General features: G+C 40.2%; 1 protein-coding gene across 8 annotated transcripts in view; it reads left to right on the top strand.

Annotated features, from left to right (window-relative positions):
* Positions 1 to 14,468, top strand: part of PTPN13 (protein tyrosine phosphatase non-receptor type 13) — a 111,568-nt gene extending 97,100 nt beyond the window's left edge. For 7 of the 8 annotated variants that reach the window (XM_015625376.3, XM_015625375.3, XM_015625372.3 and 4 more), the window contains 16 exons: positions 250 to 408; positions 630 to 801; positions 903 to 1,113; positions 2,189 to 2,259; positions 2,891 to 2,952; positions 3,622 to 3,778; positions 4,105 to 4,281; positions 5,595 to 5,677; positions 6,921 to 6,976; positions 8,037 to 8,140; positions 9,234 to 9,382; positions 9,984 to 10,074; positions 10,735 to 11,072; positions 11,603 to 11,818; positions 12,569 to 12,631; positions 13,628 to 14,468. In XM_015625376.3, coding sequence (XP_015480862.1) covers positions 250 to 408; positions 630 to 801; positions 903 to 1,113; positions 2,189 to 2,259; positions 2,891 to 2,952; positions 3,622 to 3,778; positions 4,105 to 4,281; positions 5,595 to 5,677; positions 6,921 to 6,976; positions 8,037 to 8,140; positions 9,234 to 9,382; positions 9,984 to 10,074; positions 10,735 to 11,072; positions 11,603 to 11,818; positions 12,569 to 12,631; positions 13,628 to 13,708 — 2,190 coding nt within the window. In that variant the 3' untranslated portion in view covers positions 13,709 to 14,468. The remainder of the gene's footprint in view (positions 1 to 249; positions 409 to 629; positions 802 to 902; positions 1,114 to 2,188; positions 2,260 to 2,890; positions 2,953 to 3,621; positions 3,779 to 4,104; positions 4,282 to 5,594; positions 5,678 to 6,920; positions 6,977 to 8,036; positions 8,141 to 9,233; positions 9,383 to 9,983; positions 10,075 to 10,734; positions 11,073 to 11,602; positions 11,819 to 12,568; positions 12,632 to 13,627) is intronic. The other variant, XM_015625373.3, reaches the window with a different exon arrangement.
* Positions 14,469 to 20,721: the final 6,253 nt, after the last annotated feature.

The raw sequence follows: 20,721 nt of genomic DNA, 5'->3' as shown, positions 1-20,721 counted from the left end.
AATTCATAGATCTTTGGCCCTGTGTTATTTCCTTGCAAAACATTATTTGGCTCTGTCTGAACTCATTAGAGATGCTTATTTGAAGCAGCTAAGCTAAGCCTGATAAGAAATATGTCTTTGTTCCAGGCTTGTGTCCCACTTAAATCAGGAGGTGAATCAGTTGTCTGCTTCCAGCTGTCTTAAATTCAGTAAAATGTTGGTATTTCTTCTGATTGCCTGTTTGTGAAGTTTGCTGTTTTGTCCCCCTAGGAAGTGGAGCTCCGAGTGACTCTGACCAAGTCAGAAAAGGGCAGTCTGGGTTTTACAGTGACCAAGGGTAATGATAGTGTTGGCTGCTACATTCATGACATTGTCCAGGATCCTGCCAAAAGCGATGGGAGACTACGGCCTGGAGACCGACTCATAAAAGTGAGAGAATTAATGTTTCCGTATACAGGGGTTGCGTGAAAAGGACAAAAATAAAAGTGAACTGTGTTGTAGGGCAGGTCAAATGTGGTTAAAGGACAAAGGCACGCATCTTCTGAGAGGCATGGTTCAGTAGCACTTGGGAACAGCAATAAATGTGTCTTCAGTGATGCTGTCTTACTTGGGACATAACAAGGACACCTGTGTTGCTTTCGTTGTTGCAGGTTAATGACATCGATGTCACTAACATGAGCCACACTGATGCAGTCAACTTCCTCCGAGCTGCCCCAAGGACTGTCAGATTAGTGCTAGGGCGTGTTCTGGAGTTACCAAAGATGCCAGTGTTGCCTCATTTGCTGCCTGACATTACACTAATGTGCCATAAGGAGGAGCTAGGTAACATGGAATTAATCTGCTTTTTGCCCTAAAGAAAATCTCCCCTCTCAGCTACAAAGAAACCTTGATTTTTATTGTTTTCCCCTTCTTTCCCTATGAAGGTTTGTCGTTATCAGGAGGCCATGACAGCCTTTATCAAGTTGTGTATATTAGTGACATTCTCCCCAAATCAGTTGCTGCCAGAGAGGAGAGTCTGCATGTACTAGATATTATCCATTACATTAATGGAGTAAGCACACAAGGAATGACTCTGAAAGAAGCCAAAAGAATGCTGGAAACTTACCTTCCAACAGTGGTGCTCAAAGCAACCAGGTGTGTTCTGGAAGCAAATGCTTCCCGGTGCTTTTTGGTTTTCTTGCATGATTGTATGAGTGTATGTATGAGTACATGAGTAAAACCTGCTCCTGGTATGACAGGAAATTCACCACACGTTACTGAGGACTGACTCCACAGAAAGGGTCTGTAAATTCACAGCTTTTTTGGTGCTTCAGTGGAGCACAAGGGTATGTGGTACTTGCTGTGCTTTGTGCTTCTTGGGAACACAAGGCTGTGTCCAGCTGTGAGCTACAAGCGTTCAAATAGACCCCATGCAATCCAGGAGGAATTAGTCAGAGACCCGCTGTGGCATTTGGACCCTCACAGGCCCGTGAGGATGGATGGGATTCATCCAAGGATATGAAAGGAGCTGGCAGGAGAGCTCACCAAGCTGCTCTCCATTATTTGTCATCACTCCTGGCTCACTGGGGAGGTCCCAGGTGACTGCAGGTTGACCAGTGTGACACCCATCTGCAAGAAGGGCTGGAAGGAGAATCCAGGGAACTACATGCCTGCCAGCCTGTCCTCAGTGCTAGGGAAGGTCACAGAATAGATCACCTCTAGTGTGACCACACAGCATGTACAGGACAAGGGGATCAGGCCCAGCCAGCTGGGGTTCAGGAAAGGCAGGTCCTGCCTGGCCCTCATGACCTGGCTTTCATGACTGGGTTTCCCATCTGGTGGATAAGGGAAAGACTGTGGGTGTGTCTACTGGATTTAGTGAAATCTTTGATACTGTCTCCCACAGCATCCTCCTGGAGAAGCTGGAAGCCTGTGGCTTGGAGAGATGCTCTTCACTGGGTTAAAACCTGTCTGGAGTGGGAGAGCAATGGTGAATGGTGCTAGTGGGGTTTCCCCAAGGATCAGTATTGGGGCCAGTCCAGTTTAATTTCTTTATTGATCATTTGGAAGAGGTTATTGGATGTGTCCTCACTCAGTTTGCAAATGACACCAAGTTGGTTGGGAATGATTAGCAGTTTTACCAGTAGTACAGTTTTCTTCAATATCTGATGATTACAGCGATTTACTTATTTTTTTAATAAATATTCTTGTAAATATTTTTTTTTCACAGAGATGGTCATGCAGTGTTCCCAAAACACAAAAGCTCTGAGAACTCAAGTCTGTGGCCAATGAAAGCTAATGGTAAGATTTGTGTGCTTACTCACAGCAAGTGAAGTTTATAAAGTTATATGAAGTTTATAAAAATAAAGGAACTGATATGGGTTGTAAGATACTATCCTTGTCCAGCTTATTGTGACCAGCTCCAACAGGACTTTGCTTATCTTTCCTCTACAAGCTCCATGAAAAGAAATTCAGCAATAGTGTCTTTATGCTGTCATTTCTTGTGTAGTTTAGAAATTCCTTCTAATATAGAGCAGAAGGGTTCCTTTGAAGAAGGACTCAGATGTCAGATAATATTAAAAAATAAAGTGGTCAATGATGGGTGTTTGTGTGATTGTATCTTCTACATTTTGAGGAAAAGGGAATCAACACTGTTCTCTAAGGTGCAGGTTTCCACTGTAAGTTGTTAAATTATTTATCAACATTTCGCTTTGCTTTGAGTTAATTACTTGTATTAGCATTCATGCTTTCTGATCCCATTAAACAGAATGTTCAAAAAGCCATCATATGAAGTGTAGTCATTCAGATAGAAGTTTGGCAATGCACAGAAACCAGGGAGAAATGCTACTCGTGCTTATTTTATAAAAATAATTACTGGGGGATAATTTAATTTCAGATAAAAAGTTGTTGTTATTTCACTGTTTTTGTTTAGGTTGCTCCTGTGGTGATCCCTGTGATAAAACAGAAAAGTCAACTGATGCCTATGGGCCCAAGGTAAATGCTTCTCTCTTGTGCTTATTACCATTAACCAGAGAAAAGAATATTCTTCAAACACTTTTAAAACTAAATAAATGAATGAAACAATCTGTTGATCAAAGTATATAAACCCACTATTATCAACTGACATGAATAAGCAGTGATCATAGTAAATATGTTTTTTTAATTGGTCTGCTCTTTCTTTGGCACTGCCTTGTTGAAAGACAAATTGTCTTATGAGAAGGATGCAAGGCTGTCATCCAGAATACTCCATTCAGCCCACAGTTTCTGCAGTTATTATATTATTTCATATTATATTCACTAGGTGGTTTTCTTTCTTTTTTCCCTTTAGTCTTTCCTTAGAAATGCTGTGTTGTGGGACCAAAAGTTCTGAAGCTTGCATACATTTTGTAGGGATTATAATAATGTTAACTACTACTATATGTTCTCTTGTAGAAGCTGCTGCTTCATCAGCATGTGGGGTTTTTTTTCTTAGTTGCTTTAATTTTTATTTTATTTGCTCTTGCATGTGTAACTTCCCATCCATTACCCGGGTATCTCAGATGATATGCATAGAGGTTTTATTTATTGCTGAGGAGAGCGGAGAACTTTTTAGTGGTTTTTTTCTGCTTCAACAAACCACCAGGCTCTTTAAGAGTTAATTTGTACTGTTCTTTGTTTCCTCAGGTCAATGGCAATGGCATCCTAGGACCTTCTCAGGGAAATACCGAAAATGATATCCATCACACAAAAACACTAATGAACCTCTCAGGAGCAGAAGATGCACCTTCCCTTGGTTTCACCAATCAGATGTCAGATTTTCCTAAACACATTGACAAATCAGGTAAGAGGAGGTGAGATGGGGACTGCATTGTTCTGTCTTTATTGTACCAGTGCAAGAGAATCGTGGCATGGTTGAATACGCTGAAGTAAGTAAATGTGAGGCTGGCAGTCGCTTTTAGAAGGCCATTTCCAACCCTTGTGCCTTGCTTTATAGGAGTTAGTTGATGTTGAAAGTAGTTTTACAGAAATTGGATTTTCTGTTAGAGAGAAATAAAGGAAGGCCATGGTAACAGCTAGAAATAATGTCTTGTGTCTACCCCTTTAAATTAGTTATCCCAAACTAGTCTATATTGGGAAAACTTGTCATTTTGCACTATTTGTCTTCAGGAACAGAGTTTCCAGATGATGAGTATTATGATGAGGATGACCACAATGAAGTTGTCCAGTATCTGTTGGATGTTGTAGATGAGGAAGCCCAGAACCTCTTAAATCAGAATAATGTGACTTCAGAGGCTCAGAGTCTTCTACATCTCAAAAAGGCTGCATCAGAAAATCACCTGCCAGGTAACATGAGCCATTGAAAAAGAACATCACTGACAATAAACACTTTGAAACAAGGTGCCAAGTAAGCAGTTGATTTGTCAGCCGGCAGAGTTGATTGATTTTGATTTGATCTGTGAACTGGAAGTTTCCCAAGTTGAATGCAGACAAATAGTTGCTGATTATCATGAATTTGAGATGAAATGTAGTAAGTGCAGTTCTAGTTTGAAAAATCTGAATTTTGCTATAAGTAATCTGGGAAAATTATTCCTATTATAGAGTTGTCTCTTGAGTGAAATTCCTATTGTTCAGGTACCTGGTCCTGCAGCTGCAGTCATGTTAGCATGCTGAAGCATTTCAGCATTTCGTTTATTTCAGATTGCGCAACTTGGAAATGTGTTGAGATCTCTAAAAGCCAAACAATTTAACAACCTGCTTTGTCTCTTTTAGAAAGACTGTCTCTTTTTCAGTACTTTCTTCTGATTGAACACTTTTCCTTCTTTCCATCTCCTCAGTTTTACTTGTTATTAACTCAAATATAATGAGGAGTAGGAATTGTAGTTCCTTAGTGGTGTCACACCATGTATACATGCTCCAAAAATTCAAGCAAGATACTTGCTACTTCTGTAGAGATTCCTTCTAAAACTCAAGATACACCCGCCAAAATCATAATTATTACAGGTCATGAGTTCAAGATCTTTGGATTATTGTCGTTGGTCATTGCAATTAGAAGTTAGGGATCACTGAGGTTCTGGCTGGGCAAGGACCTCAGCTGAGGAATATAATTGGAGCTCCAGTACTTCCAAATTCCTGTAGGCGGTCCTTTGTGACTGAAGATGAATTGAATCCATAGGGTATGGCAGCAGAGTGCTTCCATAGCAGACAGATAAAAGTCAGATTTTTTTTCTGGCATGTCCTATTTACATTTTGTTAATAAACAGAGTAAGTAGAATCCTGGTTTGGCTCTACTGCTCGTCTAAATCTAACTGAACTGAAGAAAAAACATTGTCATGTGGAATGTGATAACTTAGCTGCACCCTGTGCACCAGTTATGCTGTGACACAGATATTCTGTGCAAACAGCCTCACATATCATAGCAGCTGTTACAGTTACAAAATAAAGAAACCTAAAGTCTGATTATTCTGTACAGTAAGAGCTCTTTTCCAACACACTGGTATCAAAGGGACTTAAAAAGTGTTTCTTGGTTTTTCTGGCATCTGTATTCCCTGTCTAGTTCCAAACAGGTGGAACAGGATTCACATCTGAGAAAGGGTGGCTCCTGGGCATTTTCTGGTATGTTTATCTTATGTTTATGTTACCCTGATTTTCTTGTTCAGTAGAGATGAATGGAAGGGTGACAGAAGATAAGTCTGAGGACACAGACTGTGATGGGTCATCTTTACCTGAAGATTTTTCAGAGGTAGGATGGCAAGAAGCTGGCAGATGCTCTTTCAATTCTTTTCTTTGTTGGCATAGAACTGGTGGAAGTAACATGGCATGTTCTTTAAATGAGAACATTACTGTAGGTAGTAGCTTTAAATGGCATATAAACACTTACTTTAAATAGCACTTGATTATCATAAATGACCTATATAAGAGAACAAAGCATATAGTTATTTTACACTATCATATGAAGTCCATCAGCTTCTTTTTCAAAAATAAGTTATTATATTATTTCATATTATGAAATGGGTGGTAATAAACTATCTTGTTAATGTTACTTCAGCTGTTTAATCTAAAATATTTCAGTGACTTCTGCTCAAAGAAGGGAAGCAGTCAGAGTGAAAATTTAATGCTGTGTAGACTTCACTGTTTCCAAAATGTGGATTTGAAATTTCTTTTCCTGCTGCTGGAATATCTTGCTAGGATAAGTTCATTAGCTTGAATAACTTCTATATGTGGTTTACTCTCTGTTATTGTGTGTCCTGTTTTACATCAGCACTGGATGCCTGGGTTTTGTCTCTTGTTTCAAATCAGCAGAACTCTGTCTCTCCAGTGCATCCTGGTTCTTGCAGCTTTCTGTCCAGTTAGTGGGGCTGAAAATCAAATCAGGAATCTGGCTCTGTGTCAATGTGCTCTAGGAAGAGCTACAAGTAAAATTGTCCTGGGATGGCAGTGGAAAAGCAAAAAGAAAGCATAAATGATTTTGTAGAATTTTTCTTCAAAGAGGGATGGAAATGCCTTCCTCTGTGCTGAGTCTTCATTGTCTGTTCAGGAAGGTGTGAATGAATAAATGTGTGTCATTTAGAAGTAATGCCTTGTTATGTTACATATCCACAGTATAGGAACTGTGGCTTGGCAGTTCTGAGGCAGAAGTTTTCACTATCAAGCTTACTTCATAAAGGGTTTCTAAGTATTAGAAACAAAAAAAAGCCAACTGGAGAAAACTTAGGTGACTCTACTGCTGCTGTGAGTCAGGAATGATTTTAATATAGATTTTTGGCCTTGTTACAGTAGAGTATCTTTCCAAGTGCTCAGTGTTCTCGTCCTCTGTTATTTTGGGTTAATGAGATGTCTAAAAGAGGAAAGTCTTCCATTATGTGCTGCTTTGAACTTAGTACCCTTCAGAAATAGTCCCTGTAATTGTTAATTGTTTAAAATTTGCAGTATGTGAATGTTGCAACTATGTCTTTTAATGTGTTTTGAAATACTACTTCTTCTAGCCAGCACCTGTAAATGGTTGTGAAGACTATTGTGAAGTAAAAGCTGTGCCAGAAAGGTAAGATTTATTTTCTGGTGTTGCTTGAAAACAAACTTGTGAAGTCTGTAAGTCTGAAGTGTAATATGTTAGAATGAGAGAAAAACAACAACAAAAAACCCAAGAAACCACCCCCAAAACAAACCAAATAAAATACCTGTGCAATGTCTTTGTTGAATTGTTCTCTTGGTCTGTTCCTTACTTAAAAAGTTGTAATTTGCCTGAATACTAATCAGCTTTCTGTGATTTATTATGCCCTACTCTTATTTGTTCCTTTGATACATGATTGTAGCAAGTAACTGGACTGTGTTCAGATGGCTCCATATAACATAATTTGCTTTGTGCTAACAACTTGGTACTTGGATGTGAAGAAAACATCCAAACAGTGCTGTCTTCAGTTCAAATCTATACAAGCTTCATTAGTGTTACATCTTCTTGGTTTTAGACCACTGCAAGTCAAATGTAGATTTCCTCTGCTCCATCAGCTCCCATTTGGATGCCTGGGCCTTACTATTTTTTCCATGGAGCACGAAGCATATGCCTGACCAAGTTACTAGCTAGCTGTCCCTTTGAGCCCCTTTGGACTTCAGATATTCCCAAGATTGTTTTTCTTAGTGAAATAATTTTAGTCTAAGTGAAATTTCAGTGAAAATTTTTATGTTGTTAAACTTGTGGGAAGTGTGGGGTTGATACTTGGCACAAGCAGTGACATTATCACCTAAAGTACTTAATACATTCATCAATATCTTCAAAGCTAGAAAACTTGGAATTGAAAATAGATACTCAAGTGTAGTGAATTGTTTGAGTGGTCCAAATCTGCTATTGGACGCTATTTAGTTGCTTAGCCTTTGAAAAATAATTGCAGTGGTAGTTATTACTAGTGGGGATGTAAAAAAAAAAAGGGGGGGTTTTTGATATCATTGGTATCATTTCAGTCCAGAAATAATTGTTAGCTATAAATTACTTTCTGGTGTGGTTTGTTGTTTTTTGTTGTTTGGTTTTTGGGGTTTTTTTTTACTAGGTTGCAAACGTGTTGTTTCTAGGTGTTCTTTTCTTACTTTCATACCTTGTCCTCTTATAGATCCCCTCCACAGCCTTCCTTGAGCCAGGCAGAAGAGGAGGAAATCACATGGGGAAGCGACGAGCTGCCGATTGAATCAGTCAGCCAGGAACGTGTAAATAAAGGCAAGGACATTTAACATAATCAGTGGAAAAGCTTCAGGGTCACCTTAAATAGACAGCAGTGAATTTTGAGACGTCCTGGGTATGTTTTAAGGGTGTCATGGCAGGTATAAGGGGGATTCTAACAGCTCAGCAATGCACTGGGGAGGATCTCTACATCTTTGTGTGGTGTGTGAGAGTTAACAGGAGCAAGTATTGGCAACCTAGTGTCCATAGTTGTAAAGGAGCTGAGAGCAGCTGAGATACTTTCTTCCTCTGTATCTGTCTCACAAAAGTTGTGACAATAAATATATGTTTGACTGTGATTAGATTGATATGTCATGTGCTTCACTTACCAACTACCCCATGCTCAGATTAGGCGCTACTTGTGTCTTGACTCATTCTTTTGGTGTTGCTCAGTGTGGCAGAGTGGAAATCTGTGCAGTTTTATGTGTTTGGCAGAATTTGGTCTTCCCTTTTTTTGAGCTAGCATTAGAAATGTCATTTCTTCAAGTTCATATACAGCAGTCCTTTGCATTCATTGAAAGAAAAAAAGATAATCCATGTGATACTTCAGACTAAGTACATTTAGGACACTTCTAATTGCAATACCAATTGATTCTTGGTTTATGAATTTTGTTGTGCTTCAGAGAAGCACTGAAGGACTCATGGGAGACAAGATGTATTGGAAGAAAAATGTCCTTCCAAGTGATAATTGTAAGATATGCTATATACATGTTGAGTATTAGTGCTAAAAACAAGTCACAGGCTGTAATGTGGAGAGTTCTGAATTCATACCTGTGTGTGTTCATCCATTTGTGTAGGTTATTGTGTGAACTTACATTTAAAATGTACTTGAAGTTTGTTTCAATGTATTTATTGGAAGTTCAGGAAAATACCCCTTTAGTTACTGAAGTCATCAGAGCTGATTTTTTCTTGCTGGTTTTGCTAGTTAATTTGGTTTTGCCCGTCAAACTGAGAGAGCTGTGTGTTCTCTCTGGTGTATGGGGGCATTCAAGAGAAAACAGGTAGTGCAGCAGCATGCAGATCCAACTGTGTGCTACAGTTTATGTTTCCCTGGTTTTACCTATTTATTTATATTTATATCTTCTGCTAGATTTCCCCCTAGTGACAAATGAAGAGATCTCTGCACTCCCTACTGTGAATGTGCTCCCTGGAGGCAAATATTCAGGAGCCAAATTGAAGTCAGTGATCAGGATGTTGCGTGGATTGCTGGAACAAGGAGTCCCTTCTAAAGAGATTGAAGTGAGTAACTCTTTGTCCTTTAAAGTCCTTTTTCCCAGTATGAAACAAAAATAGAATGGCTGGATCATCACTGCCTTGAATACCAGAGCTCTTTAATTGGAAGCTAAAAAGAGATGAAAAGACTTAACACGAAAGACTTCTCTCCCTTCTCCCACAAGCTGCTGAAAGATGAGATCAGTTTGAATTCAGTTCATAAGTGTTTTTACATCATTCTTACTTCTGGTAAATTACCAAGTGACTATGATGTAAACAGGCATAGACAAAGGCTGTGAAGCTCAGCTGCTGAATGTGAAACCAGTCTTTCCAAAGGCTTAAGTTAGCCATGTTACATGATCTCTTTTTTGAGATAAAATATTTACTGGATACTCACTGGGGTTTGGTTTTGGGTTGGTTGTTTTTTGGGGGTTTTGGGTTGGTTTTTTTTTGGTGTTAATTTCATTTTCTTGGCTGTGTGAAAGATTCCTTCCTGTGACTGCATTATTTTCCATATCCACATTAGGATTTGACTTTTAATTATTCTGTTTGTTAATGACTTGGTAACATAACCACTCTTACTACCAATCAGTGCTTTCCTAATGCAAATGTAATTGCTTCTTTACAGAACCTTCAGGAGTTAAAACCTCTGGATCAGTGTTTGATTGGACAAGCAAAGGAGAACAGGAGAAAGAACAGATATAAAAACATACTTCCTTGTAAGTCCTAACTCATTTGAAATTCCCAGTTGATATTCTGTCACAAACCTATATGGTCAGATGGATCGGATCAGAGGTGGGATGGTTTGATTCCTAATCTTAGTAAGGATGAAATTAAAGCAGGCATCTATAAAGCAGTTAAATAGCAGTGAAAAATAAACTGCTGTGCTGTGGTAGGTAGGGATGGATGTTCACAGACTTTTCAGTTGTTTCAGTAGATCCCATGTCTTAAATAATGTGTACATGAGGAACCAGACAAGGTTTTTTACTGTTTTACCTGTGCAGAATTGACAGATGTGTACTATTGCCAGTGAATTTCCTGCCATAAAATTCTGCTTGTTCGCTGTTGAGAAGTAAGATCTGACAGAGGTTAGTTCTATGTGAGAAAAACTCAACCTCTGCTTTTTAGGGTTGCTGCAGTTCGAATCACTTATCCCACCAGTCTGCTGATTTACATTTCCTCCCCTTTTTCTTTATTGGAAATACCGACTAGTGCCCTAAATTAAGTGTTCAAGTGATTTATTTCTTTCAAAGCTAACTGTGGAAGCATCTGTGGAGATAAGGGCTGTGTGAGTGTGTAAGACCCAGCACCTGTACTGCATGGAGGTCTGATGATGTGCACACCTAACATGAGTTCTTTCTGTTGTGTGGGGGTTGCAGATGACACCACCAGAGTCCCTCTCGGGGTTGAAGGTGGGTACATCAACGCCAGCTTCATTCGCATGCCCGTGGGGAATGAGGAGTTCGTTTACATCGCGTGCCAAGGACCTCTTCCTACTACTGTAGCAGATTTCTGGCAAATGGTTTGGGAACAAAACTGTACTGTGATTGCCATGATGACTCAGGAGGTCGAGGGAGAAAAGATAAAGTGTCAGCGTTACTGGCCAGATGTGCTCAATAAAACCACCATGATCAATGACAGACTACGCCTTGCTCTTGTGAGACTTCAGCAGCTGAAGGGCTTCATCATCAGAGTGCTGGAGCTCGAAGAGATTCAGGTGAGTGAATCCAATTCTGCATGCTTAGAGTTTTTTCTGAGTGTTGCCATATTTATCCTTATACTTCTGGCTTGCCTGCTTTCACTTGCATTGCCTACATCAAGAGGCAACCCAGGGCTTCTCCTCTTTGCCCAGTGATCATTACTGGGTAGCTGTTTTTCATTGCAGCTTGTGCTGCTCTGTAACCTTTATAGGAGAAAGCATTTGGGCCAGGCTGTGATTTCATTACACTAATGAGACTCTAAATTTTGGCTCCCACTGGCCACAGAAACATATGTAGGGATATGAAATTCACTAATAAATTCAGCCTGGCTTATTGACTCCTCTGTGTGATCAGCTCAGTCAGCACAGTGAACCTTACACTTTTAAATTACTTACTAGTTATTTCTAGTTTAGCTCTTGTTGTATTGTATTACAAAGCACCTTCACTGGGAAAACCTCTCTGTCCTAAGGCTTTTCTTTGGGAACTCAAACTTCTTTCTTTTGATTCTTGCCACATGCCAAATGGCGGTGTTGTTTCTGAACCTCAGACAGGAGAAGTGCGGCACATTTCCCACCTGAACTTCATTGCCTGGCCTGACCACGACACCCCCTCCCAGCCAGACGATCTGCTCACCTTCATCTCCTACATGCGGCACGTGCACAGGTCGGGACCCATCATCACCCACTGCAGCGCCGGCATCGGGAGGTCGGGCACCCTCATCTGTATAGATGTGGTGCTGGGGCTGATCAGCAGAGACCTCGATGTGAGTATCCCTGGGGATGGGCTCCGTGGTGCTTCTGACCTGCGGGAAATGTGTTCCACTGAATCCATGCAATCTTCTAAAGAGCGTGCCGTGCTGCTGGCACGCTGTGTTTCCTTGCTGGTGGTCCCAGCTGGGGAGAGCTCTAATATCCAGCGGCTCTTGGGTTAGGGAACTGCAGCAACCTGGTGCCACTTTAAGTATGTTGCAAGGACATGTTCTACCATACTGGACTTCTGGCATGTGGTGTGAGAAAAATGATGTTGCCATGATGGATTGAGCAATCGGTGGAAAGGGTGTGTAAATTAACTTTTCCAGCACAACCAGGGATTGCTTTCTAGGGTGATCCACAGGAGGGTGCTAGCTTCCTTATGTTTATGTCCTTCAGCGGCCTAGGGTAGCAAAACTCTGAATTTCTAGGGAAGATGAGCTATGTCTTGCTTAGCTCAGTGGAGTTTCTAAGCACCCTGTGAATGTCTAAAACTCTTTTCTGCACACTTAGCTTAGAGTAAGCAAGAGAGACGGTGTACAGAAAGAACACAAGAGAAGGTGGGGGTGTCTGATGTCGGGCCACATCTGGATTGCCCAGAGACAGCACATGCTGATTACCTACCACACAGACATAGGCTCTAGTGAATTATTTGTTTCACTACTCATGTACCTAATTCTGTTTGCTGGTTTGATGCTGGGGATACTTCTTTGTTCTGCATGTCTGTCTTTATTGAAGGTTTAACTTGCTGTTCATTTTGGTAGTTTGACATCTCGGACCTGGTGCGCACGATGCGTCTGCAGAGACACGGAATGGTTCAGACAGAGGTGAGTCTGGATTCCCCAGGCATTCACTGAACCATCTGAAGTGCCAGAACTTTGTAATGCACACAGCAATTGCCTTTGTGCACTGTAATGTGCCATTTGTGTCACAAGAATTAAATCAGATGAGTAGCAGGATGTATTTAACATTTATAAGCTCAAGCTGTTTTTAACATGCTGTATTGTTTTAGAAAAACTGTTTTAAAAAATTGTGAGTTTTCATCTTTAAAATTGTGTGTTTATAGAGGAAATCAGCTAAGCTTTTTTGGATTAAAGTTGCATCATAAACTGAAGAGAAGGCCTAACTGTAGCTGCTGTGAATCACTGATACTATCAGAGATGTCTTGAGATCTCCTTTGGGGAGATATTGGGAACCAGAAGTTCAATCTTTTAGGAATTATCTCGATCTAGATCTCATTAACTTTAAAGATGGTCATCACGAGGTCTTGTTAAAATATGCACTTTTTCTTTGAGTGGGAAGGAATTGTGAAGTCCTAGTTAAAAACCCTGAAATCAAACCACTAAACTATCAGCCCCATGCCCATCTCACACCCCAAAACATCTATCACCCCCCCCACACCTCTGTCACTGAGATTAAAGTAAAAAAGTGGCACTGTCCTCTGAGTTCTATATTAGTTGGCATTGATGCAAGACCTTGAAATTCACTTGCTGTCTTCATTTCTGCTTACATAAAGTGCCTAATCTCCTTTAGGTGGTTTTGGTGTGAAAGGAGGATAAGTGTCCCATATGAAATAAATCTTTTGTTGGCCGAGTCATATCTGTATTTGCTTTAAGATGAGGTTGTGTATTTTTCCACTGTGGCCCTTTTGTTTGGGCTTTTTGTTGTTTGGGGTATTTTGTTTTCTTTGGGATTTGGTGGTGGCTTTATTATTTAATAGTATAATTAGTATTGAAAGCACTGTGCAACTGTGAAGTGCAAGTGAGAGCACTTAGGTGGTGGAGGCATTTTTCACATGTTCTGTAATTTCCTTTTCCTTGCAGGATCAGTACATTTTCTGCTATCAGGTTGTCCTTTATGTCCTGAACTATCTCCAGCACGAAGAGCAGCAGAGAGACAAATAAAATACTGAAGGAGATGTGCATTTAAAATAAGGAAGCAGAGGTTGAGAGGCTCTGGAACATTTTATTTGTCCTGCCAATAGTTTTCTAATCCCTTTCTTCAGTTGCTGTCCAATATCTTTTCTGTAAAGTCTCTCCATCATTCCAAATAAAGTATATAGTTCTAAGGGAAAGGGATAGCTCACACAATACCACTTTTGTCTTCAGCCCCATGGATGAATATGTGAGATTTTTGTATAACAATATTTAATAAAGCTGCATTTTTTTTGCAGCTTCCTTAATATGTCATAAAATACTGAAATAAAAATATTTTAATTTAAAAAGAAAAGTAAAGAAGGAAAAAAATAATCCTATACTACTTCCTGCAGTTCTGCAACTGTTTTTGGGGTATTTGTTTCTTACAGGTTGGGGAAGTGGGAGGGATGAAGCAGTATTTTTATCCTGGCAAACTTTATTACAGATATTTTACTAGTCTCTTCTGAAAGCTTGTTCATGGCACAGAATTTTTTGCCCTTCTGGTACAATTACAGCTATTTTATAGAAGGTATCTTGAAATCAGCATTTAAGCTTTAAGAGATGCCTGTTAGCATAAGGATAGTAGTGAATGTTAACTGTATCACAGTTAATAATGTTTACTTCATAGAATTTCATGTATATATTTATATACTTTTACACAAAAAAAAGCTGAATTATTGAGTGTCTAACCTTATAATTGATTAGACATCTCTACTCTGTAAATAAAAATATACCTAATGTACACTGATCACAGTGGGTCTGGGTATTTTTGTGTCCTTGTGATTTATTTTTCTTGGCCTTTCCATGGCATCATTTCTTGTGGTTGCTGCCCTTAAGACTTAAAGGCTGTGCACATTTTAAATTTTCAGTGTCCTTCTCTTCTTCAGTATCTGTTGGAAAAACCTGGCAGAGCTGTGGGCTCCTTTCTGGAGAGTTTCCACACTACAGTGAACAGAAGAGTTTATTTTCCCTCCCTCCTTGTTTTTCAGCACACCTGGGCATTGAGACCATGTCACTTTTCGGGGGGAATGTGTTTGTGCTGCCCCTGCAGTGATCTGCCAACAATGTAACATACTCTGCTTAGGGCAACCAGGCTTGAGGTTGGAGGCAAGGTACCAGATTCTAAGTAGCTCAGTGGTTTAGTGATACTGTGAACAGTCAAAACTGTTCTGATAGAGAATTTTCATTTTAAGCTCTCTGGGAGCCCTGGATGGTGAATAAATGCTGCCATCCAACACATCAGCCTCCAAGGGCTTGGGCAAAATTCCTGTCCCAACAATCCTTGCCAGAACTGAAGCTTTTGACTTGTGCTGTCAGGAGGGGTGTAAGAGTGCTGATTTAACAGCATTCTGCATTAAAGTGGTGGAAGTAAGTTCAGAGGCTAGTTATTATTCAAGGTTTTGACTCTTCAAAATAGTAGCCCACAGTGTTCCTGTGTCCCAAAACTGAGGCAATTACAATCATGCCTTGCAATAGCATGACTTAAAAAAGGAAAAGAGACTTTTGCATTTGTCAGTAATACTGTGTATTTTATTCCATCCAGCATAACAGCAAAATTGTGAATTTTTCAGAGCAGCATAGTTTGAGGAAGGAAAATTAATTCTGTGTAGATAGCAGAGGCAAATTGATTAGTCATGTTGGCAGTACACCTATATGAAAGAGCTATAAATTGAAGACAGATTTTCAGGACTACAGTTGTATACAGGCAAAGTAATTAAACACAGCTAGTTAGTAGTACACTGCTGCTGCTTTAACATAAATAGTGAGTTCAGAGGGTTTGGGCATAGAAACAAAAGAAAGTGTTATGGTAACCAGACAGTACAGTTAAGGCAGTTAAATTCTTCTTTTAAATGTTTTCAGGTACATGCCAAACAATGTAGAAGCAGGAACAGATTTTGTATAGCATGCTGCATGGAGCCAAGTACAGCACAAACAGTTTGCATCAGATTACAGCTCATAGGAAACACGAATCAGTAAAAGATTCCAGATTTTGCTGCTTGTCCTCACAGATATGATGATGACCTGTGGTGTGTTCTACCAAATTTCCTTTTAATGGTTGGCACACAAAAAAGCAGAGAATAACTAACTTGGCCTAACCTCCCTCAGAAAAAGGACAAACACACACGTGTACACAAACCAAAAATTTGGAGATATGTACAAGAAAAAAAGAAACACATGCACACACACAAAGCATTCAGGTGTTCCTGAGAAATGGTGAAAGGTGGCATTGGCCTCTTTTGAGAAGTGCTCTGAATTTCTTTGGGTTTTTGTCTCAACACTAAGGAATAGAATATCAAACAAAGATTGAATGCTCTCTAGTCTAACACTTTCTGAGGACACTGGAAGGTTGTCTGTTTTCTGGTAAGCGGGTGGAGCTTCCCCTCTCTGACACCTGATGTGGTCAGTTTGGTTGAAAAAGACCCCACAGCTCAAAACCCATTACAAAAATTGGATGTGTTTATGCAGTGGGATGGCTTAAACTTGGTTTCTGTGGAAAATCTGGTTGGAAATATGCACCAATGCTCATCTTTTTCTTCAAAAGATTAGATTACTTAAGATACTTATGTCCCCATTTGAAGAAATGAGAAGTAAAATGATTAAGAAGCCTAGTTCCTTGAAAGGAAGATTGCTGTGTGCTTTCTTACTATGCTGACTATATGATTTGCAGGGCCAGAAAGTCTTGAGAGGCTTTTTTTTTTTTTTTTAGAACTGGGATGCCTTGCTGAGTAAGCATCCAGGACATGCTGCAGATGAAAGGGATTTTCCTTTGCATAGGTATCTGATTTTTAGCAGGAAGTTTACCAGACTAGGGAAAAAACTGATATATAATCCATTATAATTCTAATTAAAGAACTGACCCAGCGTGTTAACCCAAGAGAGAAAGGATCCTTTTGTTTTTCCAGCCAGAATTAGCTGACAGGAGCACAAACGCTTTGCCACATAAGCAGCCCTGTGCCATTAGTAGTTTATCATATCTTTGTTTTCCTTGCTGGTCTTTGCCTCCATGAGAAGGGCAACAAAGGAGGGATTCCAGTTGCTCCTTGGAAACTGTTTTGAGGGTTCATTACTGTTGTTACTTGAATGCTGCTGAGCAGCCTCTTTCCGTAAAACTGAACTCCTAAATCTACCTGTGTGGGAAAAAAAAAGAACCATCATCTGGGTGGAAGTTTGAATTTGTGACACCCACTGATAGACAAGTCAGGACATTACCTGGGACAAACATCAAGTGGCTTGGGGATTTTGGCACAGCTGAAGTGGAGAGAATCTCTCTGGTGCAGCTGATCACAAGGGTAAACCCAGGAAAACGTTACCCAGTGTTTAAGCAGCTTCAAGAGGGCATTTTAGCAAGGGTTTTGAATATTAAGGGTGCTCATTCACCAAATACTAATTCAGAGAATGACATTCTCCTGGCTGGGCAAAGTGGCAAATAAATGAATGAATGAGCCAGCTGAGAAGAAAAGTCCAGCTCGTCACTGGGAAAGAAAATGCTGACCAAAAGTGGCTGATACAAATAAATGCTTTATTGGATATACTGAACAGACCATGAAGAGCAGACTTACACATACATGATGAGATAACAAGCTCCCATGGCACATGGTTCTGAGTAGTGTTTACTGCAAACTGGAGCATAGCCACTGGGTTGGAATTGGAGGTAAGCTAAACTTCTGGATTCCATCTTTTGGAAAATTCCTTCTGGAGTTCCCATTCAATTTCAAGTGACCTGTCCAGTGGAGTGTTGACTGATGAAGGTGTTATATTTGACAATGGTGAATCTGTCACATCTTCTGGGCATTGAATTTGTGGAGTGGGATGTTTCACACCAGCCTCTCCCTTGAGAGAGCAATGATGAAAATGACCATTTGTGTCTGAAATTTTGGCCTCTGTAGATCTCTTGCAGAGACACATCTTGGTCCAGTTCCTGTCAGCTTCTGATAAAATTGATAATAGCCATCATGGAAAGTCTTGTATTGCTGTGGACATGAGGACTGAATTTCCACTGTTGCTTTGGGTAAACAAGCACACAAAAAGGCAGAACACCATGTCCTGTGGCTGACATTCAGACCTCAATTTGCACATCACTTCTTGGGCTTAATTACTAGTTTTTTGTGTTGGCCAGCCCAGTGGGCTCTGCAGGGAACTTCGCTTCTTAATGAGAAGTTAGGAAAAGGGTTGTTGGTTTTGTTTTAATGAAATGCTGGAAAGATCTTGCTGGCTATGAGAATGTGACTTCAAGGATAAATCATTGGACTGGGAGCTGATTTAATTGCTAATTTCCTCAAGTGGGTTCTAGGAAATAAATTTCATCTTCCTTGTTGTACTGTGATGACCTCCATAGTAAAAAGTTTTCTCTGGTAGGGCTCTAACTGTAACTTCAGTACAATAGCCAGATTACCAAACAAATTATTATCTGTAAACAAGTTAACTTGGTCACAGATGTAGTCTCGTATTCAGTAACAAGAAACTTTGTATGGTCTGTTTTGTCTTCTCAGCTCTCTTTAAAGCCAGATTGGATATTTCTGCACCGTCCTCAAGAACAGATACACTGGGATATCTCATTAAAACCCGCTCAAGTTACTGTTCTTTCCTTGAAGTCTTGTCAGAGGTGGAACTCAAAGCTTCAGTAAAAGAACTTGATTTTGGTTCCACCTCTAACATTGTTGAGCTTTCAGGACAAGCCTGCTGAAATTGGAGTGTGCTGAGCTTTTGGTGTGTGACACCTCTCTGTCTCCTCGAGGTGAGTGAGGCAAATTTGATGTGCTGAGCAAGCCTGCAGTAGCCTTTTGGAAACTGGACAGGGTTAGAGGATAAAGCAAGAGAGTTCTTGGCTATGCACTGTAGAATGGGGTCACTTTCTCCACAGCTCCTTTGGCACTTGTCAAGTAAATAAATTTTCTCTTGTCAAACATGTGTGGGTTTAAAAATACCCTGGCCTTGAGTGGTAACGTTCTGGGGAGTGCAGCAGAACTTTCCTTGCATTTCATTGTATCTCCTGTGTGTAGCTTGCTGCTGGATTGAGAATGAAGACATCCTATAGAGCATGGTCTCTACAGTTGTGTGTTTCCTGTGTTCAAATCTGTCTTTAGATTCTGCTGTGTTCAGAACAATCCTACTATGTGACAAGGGTTTTTTTAAAGTCAGTTCTTCTAACAAGGAATAATTATGTCTCAAAGAACAGTGACCTCTGACCTGGTAATTAAAATAACTGGTCTGGGTCATCTTGCATTTAGGAGAAAAATGTTCATTTATGCTAAATCAAATTATAAAGTAAGGCCAAGTCCATTTATCCCCTCAATGTCTTTAACAGGTGCTGAATGCTCTGAAGCAGAGGTGACACTGTCTGGTTCCTCCTAAAGCCGGCTTTTGGTATAATGACACAAAGGCAGCATTTCCCAGCTCTTCTATGAAAAGATTATCATGCTGATGCTACAGGTAACAGGAGAGTGAGTGGTTATCAGGAGGCATTTCCTCAATGGTAGTGTTCCTAGAGCACTGCCAGTCTTCCCATCAGCACAATCTACTCATGTTACCCAGTCCCATAATGGAAATAATTCCCTGAAGCACAGCTACCTGCTTTGCTTTTCTCAGGGAATCATAAAGCACTAGCAAACAAGGTTAGATTTAGGCAGGAGTTATGTGAGCCCTGCAAGGTTGTCCATTCATATGATAATTATTCAGTATTCATCCCCTTTCTGTAACCTGCTTTTTCATGCACAGCTGCATTTTTTCCCAGCAGAGCTTAAATTTTGTTTTGTTTGTTTCAAATCCCTGTATCACTGTAAGCATTCAGCAATGCTGTCTGCTGTGATAAGTCTTTACCCTGACTGCTTTGTGCTCCCACCAGCTCAGGCTACTTGTCTCGGGCCTTTTGGTCCCAGGACTTTGGATATAAACTCCTTGTCTAGCAATGTGCAGCCCTGGCACGTTGATGGTTGCTTTAGAAATCAGCGTTTTCTCAGCACAGGATTCAACAGAAGCATTTGCCTAAGTGGGATTTGTGTGTCCAGCCAGATGGGTGTACTGCTAGGGAGGGTGGCCTTATTTACCTCCAGAACACTTACCTTCTTCACCCCCAAATCACTTTATCTTTTTTCTTTCTCTTTTTATTACTCTCTTGTGAGAGAGACATTATTAACATGTCTTTTGGGTGACCAGTGACTCAATGTTTTATAGCACATAGGGATAATGCAGCTCTCAGAACATGTTTTGTGAATTTGGGCATGGTATCAGAGGCTCCTACAGATACAGTAACCTTCTTTTGCACTCCAAGGTTATGGAACAGGGTAGAAAACAAGTGCAACCAAGGAAAACACGTGGATACCTTATCATTCAAGACCTCCTGGCTTCCCTTGCACAATTTATTGTGCAGTCTGACTGTGTCATGTTGTCCAGTTGTCTCATTCACTTTAATTTGTTGAGATTTGCCAGTATTCTTGGCCCTAGGTAAGAACACAAATCAGCACCTGACATGAGAAATTTTTTCATATTATGTATGTGGAGATGAAGATGATGTCACATTACAGTTAGTTTTTGTGAAAATTCACCTTTGAGCCCAAAGGAGCTCAGCACAGCTGAAAGAGGTGAAGGAAAGAGGTGAGTTCCACAAAGGGCATTTTAAAATGTTCCCCTTCCTCTGGAACATAAAGCTGCCTCACTCACTGTGTATTAATCAGCTCATCCAGGAAAGGAATCCAAAAGTGAATTGTGCTGAGCATCATAATTCTAACAAAGTCCTTATGAAGAGTCTAGTCAAAGTGAAATGTTTATTTAAAAACATCTTCTACCTAGCTCTTACCTTGGTCTTTCAAGCAGTTTTTGTGACCTTATGCTTGTCCTTGTTGAACTTCATAAGGTTCATGTTAGCCCAAGTAACCCATAATGCTCACTCTTCCAGCCCGTCCAGGTCTTCCTGCAGGGCGAGTCTCCTTTCTGAAGTGCCTGTTTCCCCACTTAGCAAACCTCATCAGGGTGCACTTGGTCCCATCACACAGCTCACTTGTGAG

This window comes from Parus major, chromosome 4 (assembly GCF_001522545.3).
Source record: "Parus major isolate Abel chromosome 4, Parus_major1.1, whole genome shotgun sequence".
NCBI lineage: Eukaryota > Metazoa > Chordata > Aves > Passeriformes > Paridae > Parus > Parus major.
This window is presented reverse-complemented; position numbering and strand designations above follow the sequence as displayed.